The sequence below is a fragment of the Microcaecilia unicolor genome, chromosome 4 (genome assembly GCF_901765095.1).
Source record: "Microcaecilia unicolor chromosome 4, aMicUni1.1, whole genome shotgun sequence".
In the NCBI taxonomy this organism is placed as follows: domain Eukaryota; kingdom Metazoa; phylum Chordata; class Amphibia; order Gymnophiona; family Siphonopidae; genus Microcaecilia; species Microcaecilia unicolor.
Genome location: NC_044034.1, coordinates 304,342,208 through 304,363,851, shown reverse-complemented (window position 1 = coordinate 304,363,851; position 21,644 = coordinate 304,342,208). Strand labels below are relative to the sequence as shown.

The 21,644-nt window shown below is 45.2% G+C and overlaps 1 protein-coding gene across 1 annotated transcript in view; it reads right to left on the bottom strand.

Moving 5' to 3' along the window:
* Window positions 1–21,644, bottom strand: part of LOC115469711 (disintegrin and metalloproteinase domain-containing protein 9-like) — a 538,235-nt gene that overhangs the window by 269,003 nt on the left and 247,588 nt on the right. Inside the window, exon 7 of the mRNA XM_030202498.1 lies at window positions 14,093–14,226. Within this exon, the coding sequence (XP_030058358.1) occupies window positions 14,093–14,226 (134 nt within the window). The remainder of the gene's footprint in view (window positions 1–14,092; window positions 14,227–21,644) is intronic.

Sequence of the window (21,644 nt, the reverse complement as noted above, 5' to 3'; positions counted from 1 at the left end):
GGGCTTGGAGCTCACTGACTCTATGAGCTGAAGTAACAGCCACCAAGAAAATGAACTTCCAGGTCAAGTACTTCAGATGGCAGGAATTCAGTGGTTCAAAAGGAGCTTTCATCAGCTAGGTGAGAACGACGTTGAGATCCCATGACACTGGTGGAGGTTTGACAGGGGGCTTTGACAAAAGCAAACCTCTCATGAAGCGAACAACTAAAGGCTGTCCCGAGATAGGCTTACCCTCTACACGGTGATGATAAGCACTAATCGCACTAAGGTGAACTCTTACGGAGTTGGTCTTGAGACCAGACTCTGATAAGTGTAGAAGGTATTCAAGAAGGGTTTGTGTAGGACAAGAAAAAGGATCTAGGGCCTTGCTGTCACACCAGACGGCGAACCTCCTCCATTTAAAAGAATAACTCTTTTCGTGGAATCTTTCCTGGAAGTAAGCAAGACTCGGGAGACACCCTCTGAAAGGACTAAAGAGGCAACTTCTAAGTCCTCAACATCCAGGCCGTGAGAGCCAGAGACTGGAGGTTGGGATGAAGAAGCGACCCTTCGTTCTGAGTGTCGGAAAACAGTCCAATCTTCACGGTTCTTTGGAGGACACGTCCAGAAGAAGAGGAAACCAGATCTGACGGGGCCAAAAAGGTGATATCAGAATCATGGTTCCGCGGTCTTGCCTGAGTTTCAGCAGAGTCTTCCCTACTAAAGGTAGGGGAGAATACGCATACAGAAGGGCTGTCCCCCAATGTAGGAGAAAAGCATCTGATGCTAGTCTGTCGTGGACCTGAAGCCTGGAACAGAATTGAGGGACCTTGTGATTGGTCTGAGTGGCAAAAAGATCCATCAAGGGGGTGCCCCACGCTCGGAAGATCTTGTGGACAACGTCCATGTTCAGTGACCACTGTCGGCCAGACTGTTGTTTACACCTGCCAGATATGTGGCTTGGAGAAGCATGCCGTGTTGATGCGCCCAAAGCCACATCCTGACGGCTTCCTGACACAGAGGACGAGATCCGGTGCCCCCCTGCTTGTTAGTGTAATACATCACAACCTGATTGTCTGTCTGAATTAGGATAAATTGAATGGACAGCCGGTCTCTGAAAGCCTTGAGAGCATTCCAGATCGCTCGTAATTCCAAGAGATTGATCTGAAGACCTGTTTCCTGAAAAGATCAAACTCCTTGAATGCGAAGCCCATCTACATGAGCTCCCCACCCCAGGAGGGATGCATCCATGGTCAGCACTTTTTGTGGCTGAGGAATTTGGAAGGGACGTCCCAAGGTCTGATTGGAGCGAATGGTCCACCACTGTAAGGAATTGCAAAAATCGGTGGAAAGATGGATTACATCCTCTAGATCCCCTGTAGCCTGACACCACTGGGAAGCTAAGGTCCACTGAGCTGATCTCATATGTTGATGTGCCATGGGAGTCACATGAACTGTGGAGGCCATTTGGCCCAGAAGCCTCTCTGCTGAGCTGTGATCTGTTGAGATGTTCGAGCTGAGGACACTAAGGTCAGAAGATTGTCCGCACTTGCCTGGGGGAGATAAGCTCGAGATGTCCTTGTGTCCAACAGAGCTCCTATGAATTCCAACTTCTGTACTGGAATCAGGTGGGACTTGGGATAATTTATGACAAACCCCAGCAGCTCGAGCAGTTGAATAGTAATCTGCATGGATCGTAGAACTAATGCCTCCGAAGCATTCTTCACCAGCCAATCGTCGAGATAAGGGAATACATGCACTCCCAGTCTGCGTAGCGATGCTGCGACAACTGCCAACACTTGGTAAAGACCCTGGGCGCAGATGCTAGATCAAAGGGTAGTACACAGTACTGAAAGTGCTGAGTTCCCAGTCGAAATCGGAGGTACTTCCTGTGATTTGGGAGCACCAAGATGTGAGTGTAGGCGTCCTTTATGTCCAGAGAGCATAAGCCAATCGTTTTCCTGAATCATGAACTTTTCTCGGACTAGGAATTTGTTCAGGGCCCTTAGGTCTAGGATGGGACGCATCCCCCCTGTTTTCTTTTGCACAAGGAAGTACCTGGAATAGAATCCCAGCCCTTCTTCCCCTGGTGGTACGGGTTCGACCACACTGGCCTTTAGAAGAGAGGAGAGTTCCTATGCAAGTACCTGCTTGTGCTGAGAGCTGAAGGATTGAGCTCCCGGTGGACAATTTGGAGGTTTGGATTCCAGATTGAGAGCATATCCTAACCGGACTATTTGAAGCACCCACCTGTCGGAGGTTATGAGAGGCCACCTTTGGTGAAAAAATATCAACCTCCCCCCAACAGGCAGCTCGTCCGGCACCAATACTTTGACTGCGGCTATGCTGCTCTGGAGCCAGTCAAAAGCCCGTCCCTTGCTTTTGCTGGGGAGCCGGAGGGACCTTAGGTGCACGCCACTGACGAGAGCGAGCCTGCTGGGAGCGAGCCTGCGAGAGGCAGGAGTGTACCTATTATAGGAATAGGGGGCACTCCTCTTCCCTCCAAAAAACTTCCTAGTTGAGGAGGTAGTTGCAGAAGGCATCCGGCGGGAGAGAGAATCCATCACATCATGATGCTTCTTGAGGGTATCGACCATATCCTCAACCTTCTCTCCAAACAGATTATCCCCCCTGGCAAGGAACATCCGCCATTCGCTGCTGGGTCTTCTGATCCAGGTCCGAGACACGCGACCATGAGAGTCTGCGCATCACGATACCCTGAGCAGCTACTCGGGATGCGGCATCAAAAGTGTCATAAGACCCCCTGGCCAGGAATTTGAAACGCGCCTTCTGCTGCCTGACCACCTGGTGAAAAGGTTCAGCAAGCTCCGGAGGAAAAGCTTCAACTAAACTGGACAGTTGCCTCACTGAGTTCCGTAAGTGAATGCTGGTGTACAGCTGGTATGTTTGGATCTTGGCGGCGAGTATTCCAGCCTGATACATAAGCCTCCCAAAAGAATCCAAGGTCCTAGACTCTCTGCCTGGGGGCGCCGAGGCATAGTCTTCTGAGAGCAGAGTCCACCACCATAGAATTGTGAGGAAGTTGGGCCTTCACCATCACAGGTTCACTATGGACTCTGTACTGGGACTAGCACTTCTTGTTGACAACCGAATTAGAGAGAGGGCAAGAAGAATTCCGCAACATCGCTTCCCTGAGCGTACTGTGCAGCGAGGCCGTTGCAACCTCTGCAGGAGGAGAAGGATAATCCAGGACCTCGAGCATCTCAGCCCTGGGCTCATCCACAACCTCCATGGGAAATGGAATGTCCTTAGACATTTCCCGCACAAAAGATAAAAAAGTAAGACTATCAGGTGGAGACTGCCTCACTTCAATAGGTGGAGTAGGATCAGAAGGAAGCCCACAGGAGTCTTCTTCCAAAAAATACCTGGGGTCTTCCTCATCTCCCCATGAACGCTCCTCTTCGGTATCAGACAGAAGCTCTTGAAGAGCAGCCCGAACCCGAGCCTGTCTCGACTTCGAGGATCGATGTCCTCGTGGGGGATGTTGAGAAGTCGACCCCTGCCTGGACTCTGGCGAAGCTTCCTCCACCGACATCGAGGGAGAGTCAACCCGGGTGGCAACCGGCTCCTTTCCTTCTGAGAAGTTCTGAGAGAAGAAGACATTTCTCTGGTAAGTGAACACTACTTTGCTTTGTGCTTTGGGAACTTAAAGATTGGGGTTTAAAGGGGGAATTGTAGGTTAGTGTTAGGCAAAACTAAAAATATAAAAAGCAAATTTTAACAACAAATCTCCATAGTCTTTTCCACTTAGTTTTAAAAGCTTTGTACCACAGCATTAACAGATAGAATCTAACAGCCACTGCAGGATCTAATTTAGTATTCCCACCCACCCCTAGGACAACTCTTCATTTATAGTCAGTTATTTTAATTAGGGTAACAAGCAAGGAGTGCTCCTACAGAGTTTTAAATACATTCATTACCATCTAAGAAGGAAACGCTAAATAAATCACAAAATATACTATCTAGCTTATTTTCAAAGCACTTAGCCTCCCAAAGTTCCATAGAAACATATGGAACTTAGCCTCCCAAAGTGCTTTGAAAATATGCCTCTATATAAACTAAAAGACACTTTTATATTAGGCTAATATCCTTAATACTGTAGCAAGTTTTAAATTATTGAAAAACTCAAAAAAAAATTAGATGGAGTCAGCAGTCCAGCAGTGAGAGGGGTGCTATCCACTCTTTTGCATTGAGTGTCACATGTAAGATTATCTCCCAGTTCGTGAGATGTCATATGTGTGTGCCCAATGCAAAGAGCTCCTAGCTCTTAGAGAACGTGTCCGTTCTCTTGAGGCTAGAGTAGCAGACTTGGTGGAGCTGAGGGAGACAGAGAGGTACATAGAGGAGACCTACAGGGATGTTGTACAGAAGTCCCACCTCCAGTCTGGTAGCCCTTGTGCTACCCTGGAGGAGGGAGGTCTCCTAGAAGGAGAGCATCACCCTGGTGAAGTAGGAAGTACTCCTGTAGCCAGGACCTGCCCACCATCCTCTCGCACCGTGGATATGTCTCCAAGTGCTTCTCGGGAGGGAAAGGTTAGGACAGCTGTTGTAGTTAGTGTTTTGATCATTAGGCATATAGATAGCTGGGTGGCTGGTGGACGTGAGGATAACCTGGTGACTTGCCTGCCTGGTGCGAAGGTGGCGGACCTCACGCGTCAACTAGATAGGATTCTAGATAGTGCTGGGGAGGAGTCCGCTGTCTTGGTACACGTGGGTACCAATGACATAGGAAAATGTGGGAGAGAGGTTCTGGAAGCCAAATTTAGGCTCTTAGGTAGAAAGCTCAAATCCAGATCCTCTAGGGTAGCATTTTCTGAAATGCTACCTGTTCCACACGCAGGGCCCAAGAGACAGGCAGAGCTCCGGAGTCTCAATGAATGGATGAGACGATGGTGCAGGGAGGAGGGTTTTAGATTTGTTAGCAACTGGGCAACATTCTGGGGAAGGGGGAGCCTATTCCGAAAGGATGGGCTCCACCTTAACCAGGGTGGGACCAGGCTGCTGGCGTCAGCATTTAAAAAGGAGATAGAGCAGCTTTTAAACTAGAAATGGGGGGAAGGCCGACAGTTGCTCAAAAGTGCATGGTTCGGGATAAGGTATCTTGCAAAGATACCTCACAAACAGGGAAGATAGGGTTTCTGGATAGTGAGGTTGCACAACAGACCGTGGTAGACCAGGTGCCCTTAAATACAACTAAAGATCAGACAAAAGATGGCAAATCAGTAGTGTCCAGTACTAAGCATCATGCAAATAGGAACAACAAACATACTTTGAAATGTCTATATGTAAATGCTAGGAGTCTAAGAAATAAGATGAGAGAGTTGGAATATATTGCAGTTAATGAAAAATTGGATATAATAGGCATTACTGAGACCTGGTGGAAGGAGTATAACCAGTGGGACACTGTCATACCAGGGTACAAAGTATATCGTAGTGATAGGGTGGACCGGACTGGTGGAGGGGTAGCATTGTATATTAACGAGAGCCTTGACTCAGATAGATTACAAATTCAGCAGGACACAAATCACACCCTTGAATCATTGTGGGTTGAAATTCCATGTATAAAAGGGACAAGGACGGTGATAGGAGTGTACTACCGTCCGCCTCGCCAGGATGAGCAGGTAGACGCAGAAATGATAAAAGAAATCAGAGACGCAAACAAAATGGGCAATGTGATAATAATGGGTGACTTCAATTATCCAAATATAGACTGGGTAAATGTAATATCGAGACACGCTAGAGAGGTACAATTCCTTGATGAAATCAAGGACAGCTTTATGGAACAGCTGGTGCAGGAGCCAACGAGAGAGAAGGAAAAATTCTAGACTTGGTCCTTAGTGGAGCGCATGATCTGGTGAGGGACGTTATGGTACTGGGGCCGCTTGATAACAGTGATCATAATATAATCAGTTTTGATATCAACCTTGAAGTAACTATACACAGGAAGTCAAATACATTAGCGTTTAACTTTAAAAAAGGAGACTATGATAAAATGAGAAGAACAGTGGAAAAAAAACTTAGGGGGACAACTGAGAGGGTAAAAACTGTACAACAGGCATGGACGCTGTTCAAAAATACCATCCCGGAGGCCCAGGCCAAACATATTCCACAAATTAGAAAAGAAAGACGGAACTCCAAAAGACAGCCGGCGTGGTTGAAAAGTGAGGTGAAGGAAGTTATTAGGGCTAAAAGAAATGCCTTCAGAAAATGGAAGAAGGAACCGTCTGAAAATAACAAGAAGCAGCATAAGGAGTGTCAAAGTAAAAATGCAAGGCGCAGATAAAGAAGGCCAAGAGGGATTACGAAAAAAGATAGCATTAGAGGCAAAAAAGCATAGTAAAAGTTTTTTTCCGGTATATTAAAAGCAGGAAGCCGGCAAAAGAATCGGTTGGACCGCTGGATGACCGAAGAGTAAAAGGGGCAATCCGTAGCGGAGAGATTGAATGAATTCTTTGCTTCAGTCTTCACCGAGAAAGATTTGGGTGGGATACCGGTGTCGGAAATGATATTTCAAGCGGACGAGTTGGAGAAACTTACTGACTTCACGGTAAACCTAAAGGACGTAATGGGGCAGTTCAGCAAACTGAAGAGTAGCAAATCTCCTGGACCAAATGGTATTCAGCCTAGCAGGGCTGTGGAGTCGGAGTCGTGGAGTCGGCAGCAATTTTGGGTACATTGAGTCGAAGTTGGAGTCAGCAAAAATGTACAGACTCCGACTCCTTATACATTTGAATAAAGTACTTCTCTGCTGTGAATAAAGCTTAGTACCTGGTTGTTTCACTAGTGTGAAGTCCAGCTGAACTATTTTGCTGGAGAGCTTCCCTCTGCTCAGTCTCCCTTTGCATTTACTGACCTGCTGTAGAGCACCTCCTCTCTGACCCCACAGTGAACTTAAGCTCCAAGAGAAGATCATTCAGCACACACAGATAAGGCAGCAAAGAGACTCCACCCAACTTCCTCTCTCTCTGCAAGAAGAGCTTTATATTTTAGTGGAAGTGGCACACCATTCACAATGGCAAAAAGAATGTCAGGAAACATGACAAAGTGTTACGTCTGTGGCCGTGACAACCCTCAGACTTACCCTGTTTCTGGGAGTCAGTGGCTGTGCTGGCTTCTGCTTGTCTCTGTGTCTGTCTCTGTCTTAGTTTCTCTCTGGCTCTGTGTGCTGATTGCCCTACTGAACCTCACCTGTGTGGGCTATGCCTTTTCCAAAATGGCTGCCGCCGACTCCTCTATGCCAGTATCCAAGATGGCTCCCGCTGGGCTGACTTCTCTGTGTGTCAAGCCTCTGTTTGGATGCAAGGTGATTGCTGCAGCTGTGCCTCTGGTGTGGAAGGGCTTTATTAATCACTTAGAGACTACAGCCCTGGCCTTTGCATTTCATCGAAGGGCCCTGGTGTATAGAGTGCTCTGTACACTGTTTCAGTGTTTGCTCTGTGTGAGTTTCTATGTTTGACTAGATAGCTTAGGCACCGTGTGGCTTGTTAGCCTGTGTATAGCTTAGCTAGTTCTCTGTGTTCGTTCCTAGGGTTAGACTAGCCAGCTTAGGCACCGTGTGGCTTGTTAGCCTGTGTATAGCTTTGCTAGTTCTCTGTGTTTGTTCCTAGGGTTAGACTAGCCAGCTTAGGCACTGTGTGCCTTGTTAGCCTGTGTATAGCTTTGCTAGTTCTCTGTGTTTGTTCCTAGGGTTAGACTAGCCAGCTTAGGCACCGTGTGGCTTGTTAGCCTGTGTATAGCTTTGCTAGTTCTCTGTGTTTGTTCCTAGGGTTAGACTAGCCAGCTTAGGCACCGTGTGGCTTGTTAGCCTATGTATAGCTTTGCTAGTTCTCTGTGTTTGGTCCTAGTGTTGACTAGCCAGCTTAGGCACCGCTTGGCTTGTGAGCCTGTGTATAGCTTTGCTAGTGCTCTGAGTTTGTTTCCAGTGTATGACTTGTTAGCTTGGGCACAGCTTTGTTGTTAGCTGGTGTATAGCTTTACTAGTCTCCTGAGTTGCCTAGTGTATGTTTCTTGTGTATGACTGGTTTGCCTGGGCATAGCGTTTCTATTAGCCTAGGTACAGTTTACTAGTCATTGTGTTTAAACCTGCCGACTGCCAGAACCCGGACAGTCCCTGCCTGTCGGCCTTGCCTGCGCCTAGGTGCCAGGGGGCACTCCTGGATCTTCATTCCTGCTGTTCCTGCTTGCAAGTTCCAGTTCCGGGTTTTCCTGTAAGTCCTACCGGCTGCCAGAACCTGAGGGCTCAACCCTCGGGGAAAGGTGGTCAAGCGTAGGTGAAGCCTAGGTCCAGTGTGTTCCAGTCCAGCGGGTTTCACTCCTGTATGTTCCAGTCCTGTGGGGCCCTCCAGTGTGTTCCAGTCCAGCGGGCTCCACTCCAGTACGCACCCGTCCGGTGCGTTCCAGTTCCGTGTATTCCTGTGTAGAACTCCAGTCCGGGGTTCCGGTCCAGTTTTGTCTTATCTCTACCTTGGAGGTGATCTTGCCTGCCACTGCCGCTCCACGGTAGTGGCCCAAGGACTCACGAATCCAGTGCTCCCGGGGAAGAAGCCTGACAGTATGCCAAGGTCCTCGAGCACGCGACACAAAGTCTGCTGTTTATGAACACTTTACAATATCAACAGATGGGAAACATTATGTATGTCAATGTATTATAGAAGATGATGATGGTGAAAAGCATGTGATGCAAAAATTAGCAGTTTCAGTGGTTATGAAAAAAATGCACCTACAAGAGCTTCAGATTTAAAAAGACACTTGCAGCGTTTCCATCCTAAAGTGTTAGAAGCTGTGAATGAGAAATATAGCAATGAAAACATTCCATCTACTTCAGGGTCAATAAAAGATCAGAAATCTACTGGAGGCCCGACACAACTATCAAGATTTTTTACAGCTGACAAAGTTACTATAACAATGACACCAGAAAAATTCAAAAACCACATCATTGAAATGGCAGTAAAAAATAGTATACCACTATCTTTTTTTTCACAACCAGCCTTTTTAGGCTTAAATGGAGAAATGGCTAAAAAGCTTGGAGTTTCTCTGGAACGAGAAAGTATAAGGAAACGTATACTTGAAGAGGCCAAATGTAAGAAGGAAGAACTAAGAAAAAGTCTGAAGGGAAGTTTTGTCTTTATTAAAATGGATGCATGCACACGTCACAGAGTCAATTATTTTGCAATTAATGTTAGATTTGCTGATGAAAACAAAAAAACAATAACCCGGACATTAGGAGTAAAGGACACTCAGGCACATCATACCAGTGAGTATCTGCAGAAGTTAGTGGAAGGTGTTTTAGAAGATTTTGAAATTAAAAAGGAACACATTCTATGTATTGTAACTGATAATGCTTCAAATATGATAAGCACAATTGAAAAAATGAAGGAAGTTGATGAAGAAAGCAGCATGGATGATATTGCTGAAGAAGCATCTAAGCTTATTACCATTCAACATATGCGTTGTGCTGTTCATACTCTGCAACTAACAATAAGAGATGGATTGAAGGATCATCATGCGGCTACACTAATTAGCAAGTTGAAGCAAGTAGCTGTTGCAGCCAGGATCCCTAAAACAGATGCTATTCTGAAGAGACGTGCTGGAAAAGGAGCCATTTTGGATCAAGCAACGCGCTGGGGAAGCACTTACTTGATGATAAAGCGTTTGCTTGAACTAAAATACTTTCTTGAAGAACTGGACAATGTAAATGTTTCATTAAAAGAAAATCAGTTGGGCTCGAGTTACAGAATTAGAAAGGCTACTTTCTTACCCTTTTGCTGTTACCAAGAAGCTGCAATATGAAGATTTAACACCAGGTAAATTCTTCTTGGAATGGAAGGGCTTGATATATAACCTTAACAAAAGTGGGGGGTTAATTGCTGATAGCATTGTATCTTCGATGAGGAAAAGAGAGGAGCTCTTGCTGGATAATCAAATTCTCTTAGCTGCTATTTATGTTGATCCAATGAGCCGAATTTTGTTGAGCAGTGACCAAATTGCTACAGGAAAACAGGCACTCTATGACATAGCAGTTCGCATGAAAGGGTTGCTACCTGAAACTCATAAACCACTGGATGAAGCTAAAGCTATAAATACTGGTGGTAATGGTAACTCAGGTTCATCCTCTTCAAATGAAGAAGAGAATTTTCAAGCCTATTTGGACAAAATGGAAGCTTCAAAAGCAAAGCGATGTCGGTTAAGCATGGAAAAGCAACCTGTAAATGTCCATATAAAGAAATTCATGCAAGAGTTTTTTAAAGGATTAAAAGAAGTGGAAAAGTTTGACCGCTCATCAAAACTGACTATAGAAGAAGCCATCATTGTTTATCCAGAGATTGTCAGTGATGCAGCTAGAACTGTAACAGCAATGCCACCCACCCAAGTCAGTGTTGAAAGACTGTTTTCAGCACTGAAAATAATCAAATCAGATTTAAGGGCTTCTATGAAGGAGGATCTGGCAGAAGCAATTCTGTTTCTAAGAACAATATATTAGTTAATTTTGGATTATGTTTAACAGCTATTCTACAGCTATATATGCCAAGTTTAAATAATATATAAGTTGTTTTAGGTTTTCCAAATGTTTTTGGTTTATGTAGGTTAACTTTGATTTTGTTCTAATTTCCAAAGGATGTTGTTCTAGAATTTCCAAAGGATGTGGTTGTTCCAGATTTTTATACATGCTAATGCTATGATGACTTTATACTTGATAAAAAAACAATAAACATAACCTTGTTTTTTTATGTGTGTTTTTTTCTTTAAACTTTAGGATTAATGAATATTTATAGTTTCTTTAATAAATAAAATAAAAAGTCACAATGACATAGATTTTAAACCCAAACATTAACATGCAGCCTTGCATGCTGCACTCTTTCAGTCAACATGCAAAAAAAACTCAGTCAGAGTCGGAGTTACCATAAACTGAGGAGTCGGAGTCAGAGTCGGAGTTGAAGGATTTTTGTACCGACTCCACAGCCCTGCATCCTAGAATACTGATAGAACTGAAAAATGAGCTTGCGGAGCTACTGCTACTGATATGCAATTTATCCTTAAAATCGAGCATGGTACCGGAAGATTGGAGGGTGGCCAATGTAACGCCCATTTTTAAAAAAGGTTCCAAGGGAGATCCGGGAACTTATAGACCGGTGAGTCTGACGTCGTTGCCGGGGAAAATGGTAGAGGCTATTATTAAAAACAAAATTACAGAGCACATCCGAGGACATGGATTACTGAGACCTAGTCAGCACGGCTTTTGTGTGGGGAAATCTTGCCTGACCAATTTACTTCAGTTCTTTGAAGGAGTAAACAAACATGTGGACAAAGGGGAGCCGGTTGATATTGTGTATCTGGATTTTCAAAAGGCGTGTGACAAGGTACCTCATGAAAGACTACAGAGGAAATTGGAGGGTCATGGGATAGGAGGAAAAGTCCTGTTGTGGATTAAAAACTGGTTGAAGGATAGGAAACAGAGAGTGGGGTTAAATGGGCAGTATTCACAATGGAGAAAGGTATTTAGTGGGGTTCCTCAGGGGTCTGTGCTAGGACCGCTGCTTTTTAATATATTTATAAATGATTTAGAGATGGGAGTAACTAGCGAGGTAATTAAATTTGCTAATGACACAATGTTATTCAAAGTCGTTAACTCTCTACAGGATTGTGAAAAATTACAGAAGGACCTTTCGAGTCTGGGAGACTGGGCAGCTAAATGGCAGATGACGTTTAATGTGAGCAAGTGCAAGGTGATGCTTGTGGGAAAAAAGAACTTGAATTATAGCTACGTCATGCAAGGTTCCACGTTAGGAGTTAAGGACCAAGAAAGGGATCTGGGTGTCGTCGTCGATAATACACTGAAACTTTCTGCTCAGTGTGCTGCTGCGGCTAGGAAAGCAAATAGAATGTTGGGTATTATTAGGAAAGGTATAGAAAACAGGTGTGAGGATGTTATAATGCCGTTATATCGCTCCATGGTGCGACCGCACCTGGAGTATTGTGTTCAATTCTGGTCGCTGCATCTCAAGAAAGATATAGTGGAACTGGAAAAGGTGCAGCGAAGGGTGACTAAAATGATAGCGGGGATGGGACGACTTCCCTATGAAGAAAGACTAAGGAGGCTAGGGCTTTTCAGCTTGGAGAAGAGACGGCTGAGGGGAGACATGATAGAGGTATATAAAATGAGTGGAGTGGAACAGGTGGATGTGAAGCGTCTGTTCACGCTTTCCAAAAATACTAGGACTAGGGGGCATGCGATGAAACTACAGTGTAGTAAATTTAAAACAAATCGGAGAAAATGTTTCTTCACCCAACGCGTAATTAAACTCTGGAATTCGTTGCCGGAGAACGTGTTGAAAGTGGTTAGTTTGGCAGAGTTTTAAAAAGGGTTAGACGGTTTCCTAAAGGACAAGTCCATAAACCACTACTAAATGGACTTGGGAAAAATCCACAATTCCAGGAATAACATGTATAGAATGTTTGTACGTTTGGGAAGCTTGCCAGATGCCCTTGGCCTGGATTGGCCGCTGTCGTGGACAGGATGCTGGGCTCGATGGACCCTTGGTCTTTTCCCAGTGTAGCATTACATATGTACTTATGTACAGAACCGACGGCAGGGACCTCCTCACAGGGGATGGGCTAGCCGCCGTCTCAGCAATAGGTATGGGAGGCGCAAGCACCTCCAGTACCGAAGCAGATTGATGAAGCAGTCCTTCCAGAAGTTCTGGAAGAAGGGCCCGGAGACGCTCATTGAGAGCTCCCATCGGAAAAGGATGTGGGGCCGGTGCAGGAGTTGGTGCCAGTATCTGAGGGGGCTCGAGAGCCGGTACCAGGCTGCCGGACGACCGACTCATCGGCACCTCCTGAATGGAGGGTGAGCGGTCCTCCCGGCGCCAATGCTTCTCTGGTGTCGACTCCCTCGGCTCCCCGGAGCTCTCGGTACCATGTCTGGAAGGAGATCGATGACGATGCTTCTTTGTCATCGCTTGACGCCCATCATCGACACTCCTCGGTACCGATAAGGAGGACGTGGAATCCTCACACCTCCTCGAGGCCATTTTTGCAGATAAAGGGGAGAAAGCTGGGAGACATACCAATAAGCCAAATAGTAGGTGCTGCAGAAGGGAAAGGACATATCACTAACATTTTCAAAACTTGACATTTCCACTTCTGTTGATCTCACAGTGTAGGAGATTATTTATTTATTTATTTATTTATGGTTCATTTGTATCCCACATTTTCCCACGCATGCAGGCACAATGTGGCTTACAGAAAAATTACAAATTGAGAAATACAGTTAAAGTTGACAAGGATAGACAAGGGGAGCAGTAGCAGATGTCAGAAGTGCCAGTGAATTTTGAAAATGTTGGCAGCATTGAAAAAAAACAAGTAATCTGTGGCAAGATCAAGGCTTATGTGTGACAATCTTTAATATGGGTATTGTGAGAGGGTTTAGAACACTGCCCCTCACCCTTAAGAAAAGACCCTCTCTAACTAGCCAAGTCCCTCTCTAACTAGCCTGGACCACCTTAAGAGCATTGGTCCTGCCCCAGGAGGAAGTCAGCCGGGTGGAGCAGAGTTAATACCTGGGAGTTTAAAAGATAGGGCAGGCTGAGGTTAAGGAGGCCCAGAGAAAGGAAGAACTGAAGCCCAAGTTTATGCCTTTACTGAATACATTTAACTGCTGTGACCTGGCTGATGAAAACCAACATTGCTTTTTAGTTAAGATTTGCAATCCTTGCAGAGGTCTGGCTGGAGCCAAACCTGAATTCTCAGAAGAACTGAGAACTTACAGGCTGTGTTTGGGGCAGGGCAGCCCCACCAGCAACAGACCACTTGGCCTGCTAGCAGAGGCCTACTCAAGACTGTTACTAAATAAGTGAACAATTGCATCTGATGTTCCTGGCCTCTAAGGCAACAGATCATAGGGCTCAGGTGAATAAAACCTTTATTTTCGCATTTATATATGTTGCCTGGCTGAGGGCCACACCATAACCCTCGCTGGGGATCTCACAGGTATGTTAACAAATCAACTTATTACATGGTATCAAGCTGAATACTAATAGGGAGATAAGCAGTATAGCATTTTGGCTTTTAAATTCTTAAAAACAATACTCACAGTTTCATCACTGCAGCCATGATACAGGCCTCTTCTCCACATGAACAGCTATTCTTATCATGGTACATACCAACTGTATGTCCCAGCTCATGGGCAAGAATGGATGCAATTTGTTTTACATTATCATCTGGAAACTGAACAGCATAAAGAGTAGAAAAAGGATTAACTTTAGCTTAGAACTGTGCATACTTTAACTTGTACTTTACTCTGGAAACATTACTGGCAAATGTTCCATTAACAAATATTCTTAAAATAGTTTGCTTGCTATTTGCAATTAAAATGAGATAGCATCCATCACGTTCCATCTGATGTTATCCAGAAACTTGATTTTCTTCAAGCCAAGAACCCCCTAAGTCAAACAAATTTCAACGAAGTACCCCGGACCTCTGAGCAGCAGAAATATTGAAATTTACATTTTATTGTTAAACAGTTAACTATCTAGGCAATATATATAAATATAGGTCACTGTGACTGGCATACAGACCAAGATACAGTTGGCATGATTTGTTATATTTCACTCTCATGTAAACTGTTTGGACCCTTGACAGGTTTGGTGTGTTATTCTTATAACCACACTGTGAATCCAATTAGACAACCCAGTATATCAGTGCAATATTGTATTTGGATTCACAGTGTGGTTATTGTTTCACAACTTGTTAGGATAGTGAACTGGATTGAATTGTTATTCTTATAAACTGAGTAAAAATGAACAATGACACTAAGGCCCAAATGCACAAGACCTAACAAGCCAGAAATGTGGTTTTTATACTAGTTCTAGCCGGTTTAGCGAGAAAGTAAAACGAGACACACACTGCTATCATGGTAGCAGTTAACAAAAATGGCGTGCAAAGCTATTATAATGAGCTAATTACTATACAAATGTGCATGCAAGGCGATGAACAGCCATTTTCTGACCTGATGTACAGAAGCAGTCCCTAGCTTTAACTTGGAAAAGTTAACAGGAGGTCTGGAGCTGTCAGTCCTGACAGCTCCAGACCTCCCATTAAATTTGAGTGAGCTTCACACAACAAGATATCAGGACAGAGGGACTGCTTTTAACCAGAACACAAAAAAGTGTGACAAAAATCCAATCTGAAAGGCTGTATGTAGCTGGTGGGTCCCTGCAATGGGTAGAAAGGATCCTGCTTCAGCTGTCCGGGGCCAGGCAGAGATGAGGGAGAGCCACAGGAGTTCTTGTGCTGCCGCTGTCCCGTCCTGCTCCCTGCCAAAGAAGCAGGGGTGGCAGATGAGAGAAGAGAACCCTGGAGCTAACGAGCGAGAACCCAGGGGGGGGGGACTGCTCTTCCTGAGGGCTGCAGGTGTTTCAGCTGTCTCTCTCCTCACACCTTTTACGCCGAAGAGAGTGGCAGATTGCTAACACCAGGCTACCAGCATCAGCGAAACCCCCCTCCCTCCCAGGAGACTGCATGCTCCTGACTTGTTTTTGAAAAAAAAAAAAGCTACGCCGGCTCTCATACACGCAGCTTGTCTGTATGTACGAGAGCCGTCTGTAGCATGCTCTGCGCATGCTCAGCTGGTCGACTGGCTTCCCCCATATCGCATGCAAATAAGCTGGGTAGTAAAAACAACGAGTAGCTCATTTGCATGCGATTCTCTTTAGGAATCCATATGTATTTCCAAATTGGTACTTTTTACCGATTTGAAAATACAAATGGATACTTAATGGGAATCTTAGTGCATCTGGGCCTTAGATGGGGCCTATTTATTAGGACAAAAGAAAAGCAAGTTCTCCACAAAAACTGCCAATAGTGACCAATCTAGTTTCATTTCTCTGGGAAAATGAAACATGAAATCTAGTCACTATGGGCAAGAAGACATGGTCCAATTGATAAATTCTAAAGTGTATTTTTCTACCTTTGTAGTATGAGCATTTTATTTTTCCATTCGATTTTGTCCATGTCTCTTCTACTTTTCTCTGTTTTTCCAGTCTTTCCAGGGTCTCCCGTCCATTTGACATATCTACTATCTCCATTTCCACCATCCATCTTCCCTCCATATTCCTATCTGTCCAGCATCTATCCTCTGTGTCCTAGTCCCTTTGCTCCCCCTATATTCAGCATCTGCTCTCTGGGTCTCTATCTCTCCCCCTGTGATCAGTATTACCCTTCTGTGTCCCCATGCCCAACATCTCTTCTCTGTGCCTCTTTTCCTCACATCTCTTTTCTTTTCCCACCCACACCCCCAAGCCTGTAGATAGTATCTCTCCCCCTCTCTTCCTTGCTTTCCCCCTGCCATGCGCATCTCTCCCTCCCCGAGTCCAGTGTCTCTCCCCTCTCTTCAGTCTCTCTCCCTCTCCCACAGTTCAGCAGCACATCTCTCTCCCTCCCCTGACCTAAATCCAGCAGCACTTCCCCCTCTCCTCTCCCCCAGGTCCAGCAGCACCAGTCCAGCAAGCATCTCTCCCTCCCAACCCCCCCCCCCATATCCAGCAGCACTTCTCCCTCTATTGTCCCTAGTCCAGCAGCACCTCTCTTCCTCTCACTCTCCAGATCCAGCATCACTTCTTCCAAGAACCAGCAACAGCTCTCTCTTTCTGCATCCCCCATCACCAGCTCCTCCCTTTCTGCACCTCCCTGACCAGCAGCAGCTCCTCTCTCTTTCTGAACCCCCCCAACAAGCAGCAGCTCATCTCCCTTTTGAACCCCTGCCAACCAGCAGCAGCTCATTTCTCTTTTGAACCCCCCGTCCAACATCTCCCTTTTGAAACTCCCCAACCAGCAGCAGCTCATCCTTTCTGCCCCCTCCAACCAGCAGCAGCTTCTCTCCCTTTTGACCCCCTCCCCAACCAGCAGCAACTTCTCTGCATTTCTGGCCCTCCCTCACCAACCAGCAGCAGCTCATGTTTTCTGCCCCCCCCCCCCCCAGCTCCTCTTCCTTTATGTCCCTCTCATGGTCTATGTTCACTTGCCTAGAACCCAGCCAGCCTGCCTCTGGGCCTTCACTAGGCCTTGGCCCGCCACCAAGGAAAGAGGAAGTTGCATCATCGGGGCGTGGCCTAGGAAGGCACAGAGGCAGGCTGGCTGGCTGAATCGCTGCACTGCCACTACCAACAACATTCTTGGCATGTGAAGACAGACAGCGGGAGGGAGAACTGTTGTTTGTCCGGGAGGAGAAGAAAGGAGGGTGGATGACGTGCAGGCGCTGTGCACCCTCCTGCTAGTGATTCGCATACCATGTGTTGGGAAACTCTGGTACAGTGCGTAAGGTCTATTCAGCAAATACCCACTTAACTTACATAGCATATACTTGCAAGGGGGCAAATGCATAGGAAGTGGATAGGACAAAGGGGTGCTCCTGGTGTAAATGCAAGTACTTCAATTTTAGAGGTGTTGATAGTTGGTTATGATAGTATTCTAAAACAAAACCTAGGCATCTAGATTCCTATTTGTAGAACAGACTGCTACTATGCACCCCCCAGGTGCCTAACTGAAGCATCCAGTTATAGAATTGTATACTAAATTTGATTACAGACCAACATAGCAAATGATGACAAATAAAGACCAGATTGATCCATTCAGTTTACCCAGTAAAATGGCTGGAATTGTAACTGCTATTCCATGCATGTCACCCCTCCCCATGCTTTGGTTTTGGGTTCTGTGCAAATTAATAACCCCCCCCCCCCTCGCTTTTTATGGTGTGCAAACGTCTTTTAACTTTTGTTTTGAGGAAAAATTATCCACGCTTGGATTCTATCCTCTTGCAAGTCAGGGATTCTCTGTGTGTATTTCACTAATTTTTAAATTCCTTCACTATTTTTAGCCCCACCACCTCCACCAGGAGAGCATTCCAGGCATCCATCACCCTGAAAAAAAATATTTCCTGAAGTTGCTCTTAAGTTTGCCTCCTTGCAACTTCATTTAATATCCACTAGTTCTACAGCTTTCCCTTGTTTGGAAAAGATTAATTTGTTCAGTAATACTTTTCAAGTATTTAAATATTTATCTTATCTCCCCTGTCTTTCCTCTCCTCTAGGGTGTACATATTTAGGCCATCAAGTCTCTTTTCATATGTCTTCTGAAGTAGACCCCTTACAACTTTGGTCATCTTCCTCTGGCCTATTTCCTCTCTCTTTATATCCTTAGTGAGATATGGCCTGCAAAACCTAACAGTATTTCAGATGAGGCTTCATCAACAATAAATATAGGGCATTATCACTTCCTTTCTGTTGATGTTTTATTTTTTTCATAGTTTTTATTGCAAGTAGTGAACAATGCATTTCAAAGTACTATAACCTTCTAGCTGTAGCCACTGATTCACCATATTGTTTCACCAACTTGAGATCCCCAGGCACTATCACCCATGAGGTCTCCATCCTGTCAAAGCAAGCAATGGGTCTTGCAAGCTGACCTAGGTAACCCATGACCCAATCCTTGCATGCCCCATTATATTCAAATATATTGTAGGCGGGTCACAGATAATCAATGACAACTAATTTTGTGACTTTTTATCAAAGAGAATTTGCTCAGGGCCCTTAGCTCTAGGATGGAACAGAATCTCCACCCTCTCCACCCCCATTTTTTTGGGACAAAAGAAGGTACCTGGAATAGAATCCCTTCCCTTCCCCTGGTGGAACGAGTTTGACTGCATTGGCCTATAGAAGGGTGCAGAATTTTCTACAAGTACCTGCTTGAGCTGAGAGCTGATGTAAGATGCATTCGTAACAGAGATGGTCTATTTGAAGAACACACCAGTTGGTGGTTATGAGAGGCTACCTTTGTTAGAAAAAAGCTAAGCCTCCATCTCACCGGTAGGCTTTCTAGGACCGTTTCTTGGATTGTGGGTATGCTCTCCTGGGGCCAGTCAAAAGCTCGCCCCTTGCTTTAACTGGAGAGCTGGCTGGGCTTTTGTGGATGTGACTGATGTAGCTGGGAATGCTGGGGCTACTGGGTAGAGCGGGAAGGCAAGAGAAACCTACGCCTTTGATAGTAATAGTTTTGTCATCTAGGCCCACTTGAGAATCTCCTTGTAGAGGAGGATGTAACTGGAGGCTGCTGAGACAGAGACTGAATGGTGTCAGTATGTTCTTGATGAGGTCCGCTACCTTCTCCATCTTTTCCCCCAAAAGATTATCACCTTGGCAAGGTGTGTCCGTTAACCTCTCTTGAACTGCTGGTCCTAGGTTACAGACACACAGCCATGAAAGTTTACACATCCCTACATCCATAGCAGAGAGTGTTCTACACTCCAGCTACTTTTTGGCCAACTGAGGAAGCTCAGTGGCCTGTTCCTGAGGGAGAATCCATGAGACTAAGCATACCGTACACCAGAGACTTCAAGTATATGCTCATGTAGAGCTGGTAGGTGTGGATGCGGTTAATAAGCATTGAGGCCTGATAAAGTTTCCTCCCATATGAGCCCAGGGTTTGAGCCTCTCTACCTGGAGGAGCCGAGGCATGAGTCCTGGAACTTCTGGCTCATTTGAGGGTGGATTTGCCCACCAGGGAGTGGTGAGGCAACTGTGCCCTCTTGATTCCGAGAGCCTTCTGGATATGATATTGAGTATCCATCTTCTTTGAAACAACCTGCACCGAGAGGGAAGATACCTAATTCTTCATCAGTGCAGGATAGGGTTAACGGAATTATGACCCCCTTCGTTGGGAGGAGATTCATAGTCCAGGCACAGATAATATCTCTGCCCAAGGCTGCTTCTCCATCTCCAACTTAAATGGGATGGCCAAATCCATCTTTATAAAACCTGTGAACTGAGGCAAGGATGGGTCCGAAGGGATTCCATAGGACTCCTCCTATGAGAAGTATGTGGATCATCCTTTGACTCCCATAAGCAGTCACTCCTCACAGCAGTCCAGATGGAAGAGCGAGTCTGTGCCTGCCCTGGCTCAGCGGAACCATGCAGCAGAAGAGAGGGTCCAAAAGTACAAAAGTCCAATAGGCAACACAAAAAAGCACAAAAGGGCCTCCAAGGATGGGACGCACAAACTTTAATGGAAGGAGACTTGACATGGGCCGTGTTTCGACACTCAGCACCACGTGGCTCATTTTAGTTAATGTTTATTCCGTCCAATTTCCTACTATGTAACATTATATATTAACATTAGACAAGATGATCCGTTTAAGGTTCTCTGCTAAAACGTATATTGTAGGTTCCTGCTTGATAGTTGTATCCTCACATACTGCAGCAGGACGTGTTTATTCTCTCCTACCCTAGCTGAGATAATATGTTAACCATCTCTCTGACCTCATGTGCAACTTTCCTTAAATTAGTCACCTTACTTTCTAATTTTTCTTACTCTCTTACCTATCTATATGTTCCACCTTTGCTTATACCCTTCACTGTTAATTAAAATGCTGTATTCCGTATTGTGTTGACATTTTAAGTAGTATACTATGCCATACTTTGTATTATTTGAATATTTTTACTGCTGTAATTGCCTATTGCTCATGTTTGATTTATTCTTACTGTACACCGCTTTGAGTGAATCTTTCAAAAAAGTGGTAAATAAATCCTAATAAATAAATAAAAATATCTGCGCCAGCTCCTCCCTGAGCATGGTCTGGTACCGCTCATCGAGGGCAGCCATTGGCAAAGGCTGGGAAGCTGGTTTAGGGACAGCTTAAGAAAGAGTCAGTGCCAAACTGTAAGCAGGAACCTGACTGCTCAGAGACTGGTGCACCAGCACCTCCACCAAGGAGAGCAGCAATCTTTTTGATGCCAGCGCTTTTTGGGTACTGGCGATGCAGGTGCCCCATTGCTCCCAGAGCCAAGCTTTGAAGAGGACCAATACTTATACTTCTTTGGTTTCCCTCAACGCTCAGCATCGTGGTCCCTCGGTGCCAATGAAGGTGACATGGAACTTCTATGCATTCTCGGGTGTCAGGTCTGATGCTGACTGGTCCTGAGGCCTACTATCAGCTCTCAATGTCGAGGGAGATAGAGACCTCCACAATGTTGGTGTACTCCCAGAGGTAGATACGTTTGAGCAGCCACCGTGCTTCATACATTTGGTGCCAATGTCGACAGACGGGCATTTAAGAAGCCAAAAAGGTTCTCCTACTGGACCTAATGTGCTCTCTGTGTCCTCAACTACTTTTTTAAACAGAGTTTGAGTACATTTTGTTGTATGATTATAAAAAGATCATTTCATTTGACAATTTATTATTATTTTTTACAGCATACAGTTGCTGTTATCACCAACAGAGGTATGAATGTTACTGCTCAGATTTAAATATAGCCAGTTTTTGACAACATAATGATACTGCCAGAAAGTTCTTTTCGGCATAGACAGAGATGAGTTAACCAAGGTTACTATAATCACTCACAGTGATACAAATTCTCCTCAGGCAGAATCTCAGTCTGTATAGTAGGCAGTGGGTTTGTTAAATGTTTTTTTTAATTAAAACAGCAACACAGGGGAGTTGGCAGCATGATAGGAGGAACAGGTCCCCAGTACACAACAGTGTGAGGGAGAGGAAGGTAATTTGAGCCCCAGCAGACCACAATGCAGGACAGTGTGTTAGTTGAGCCTGGTAGCCAGGGTCTCTCAGTGGTCAGTTGCATAGAAGAGATGAGTGC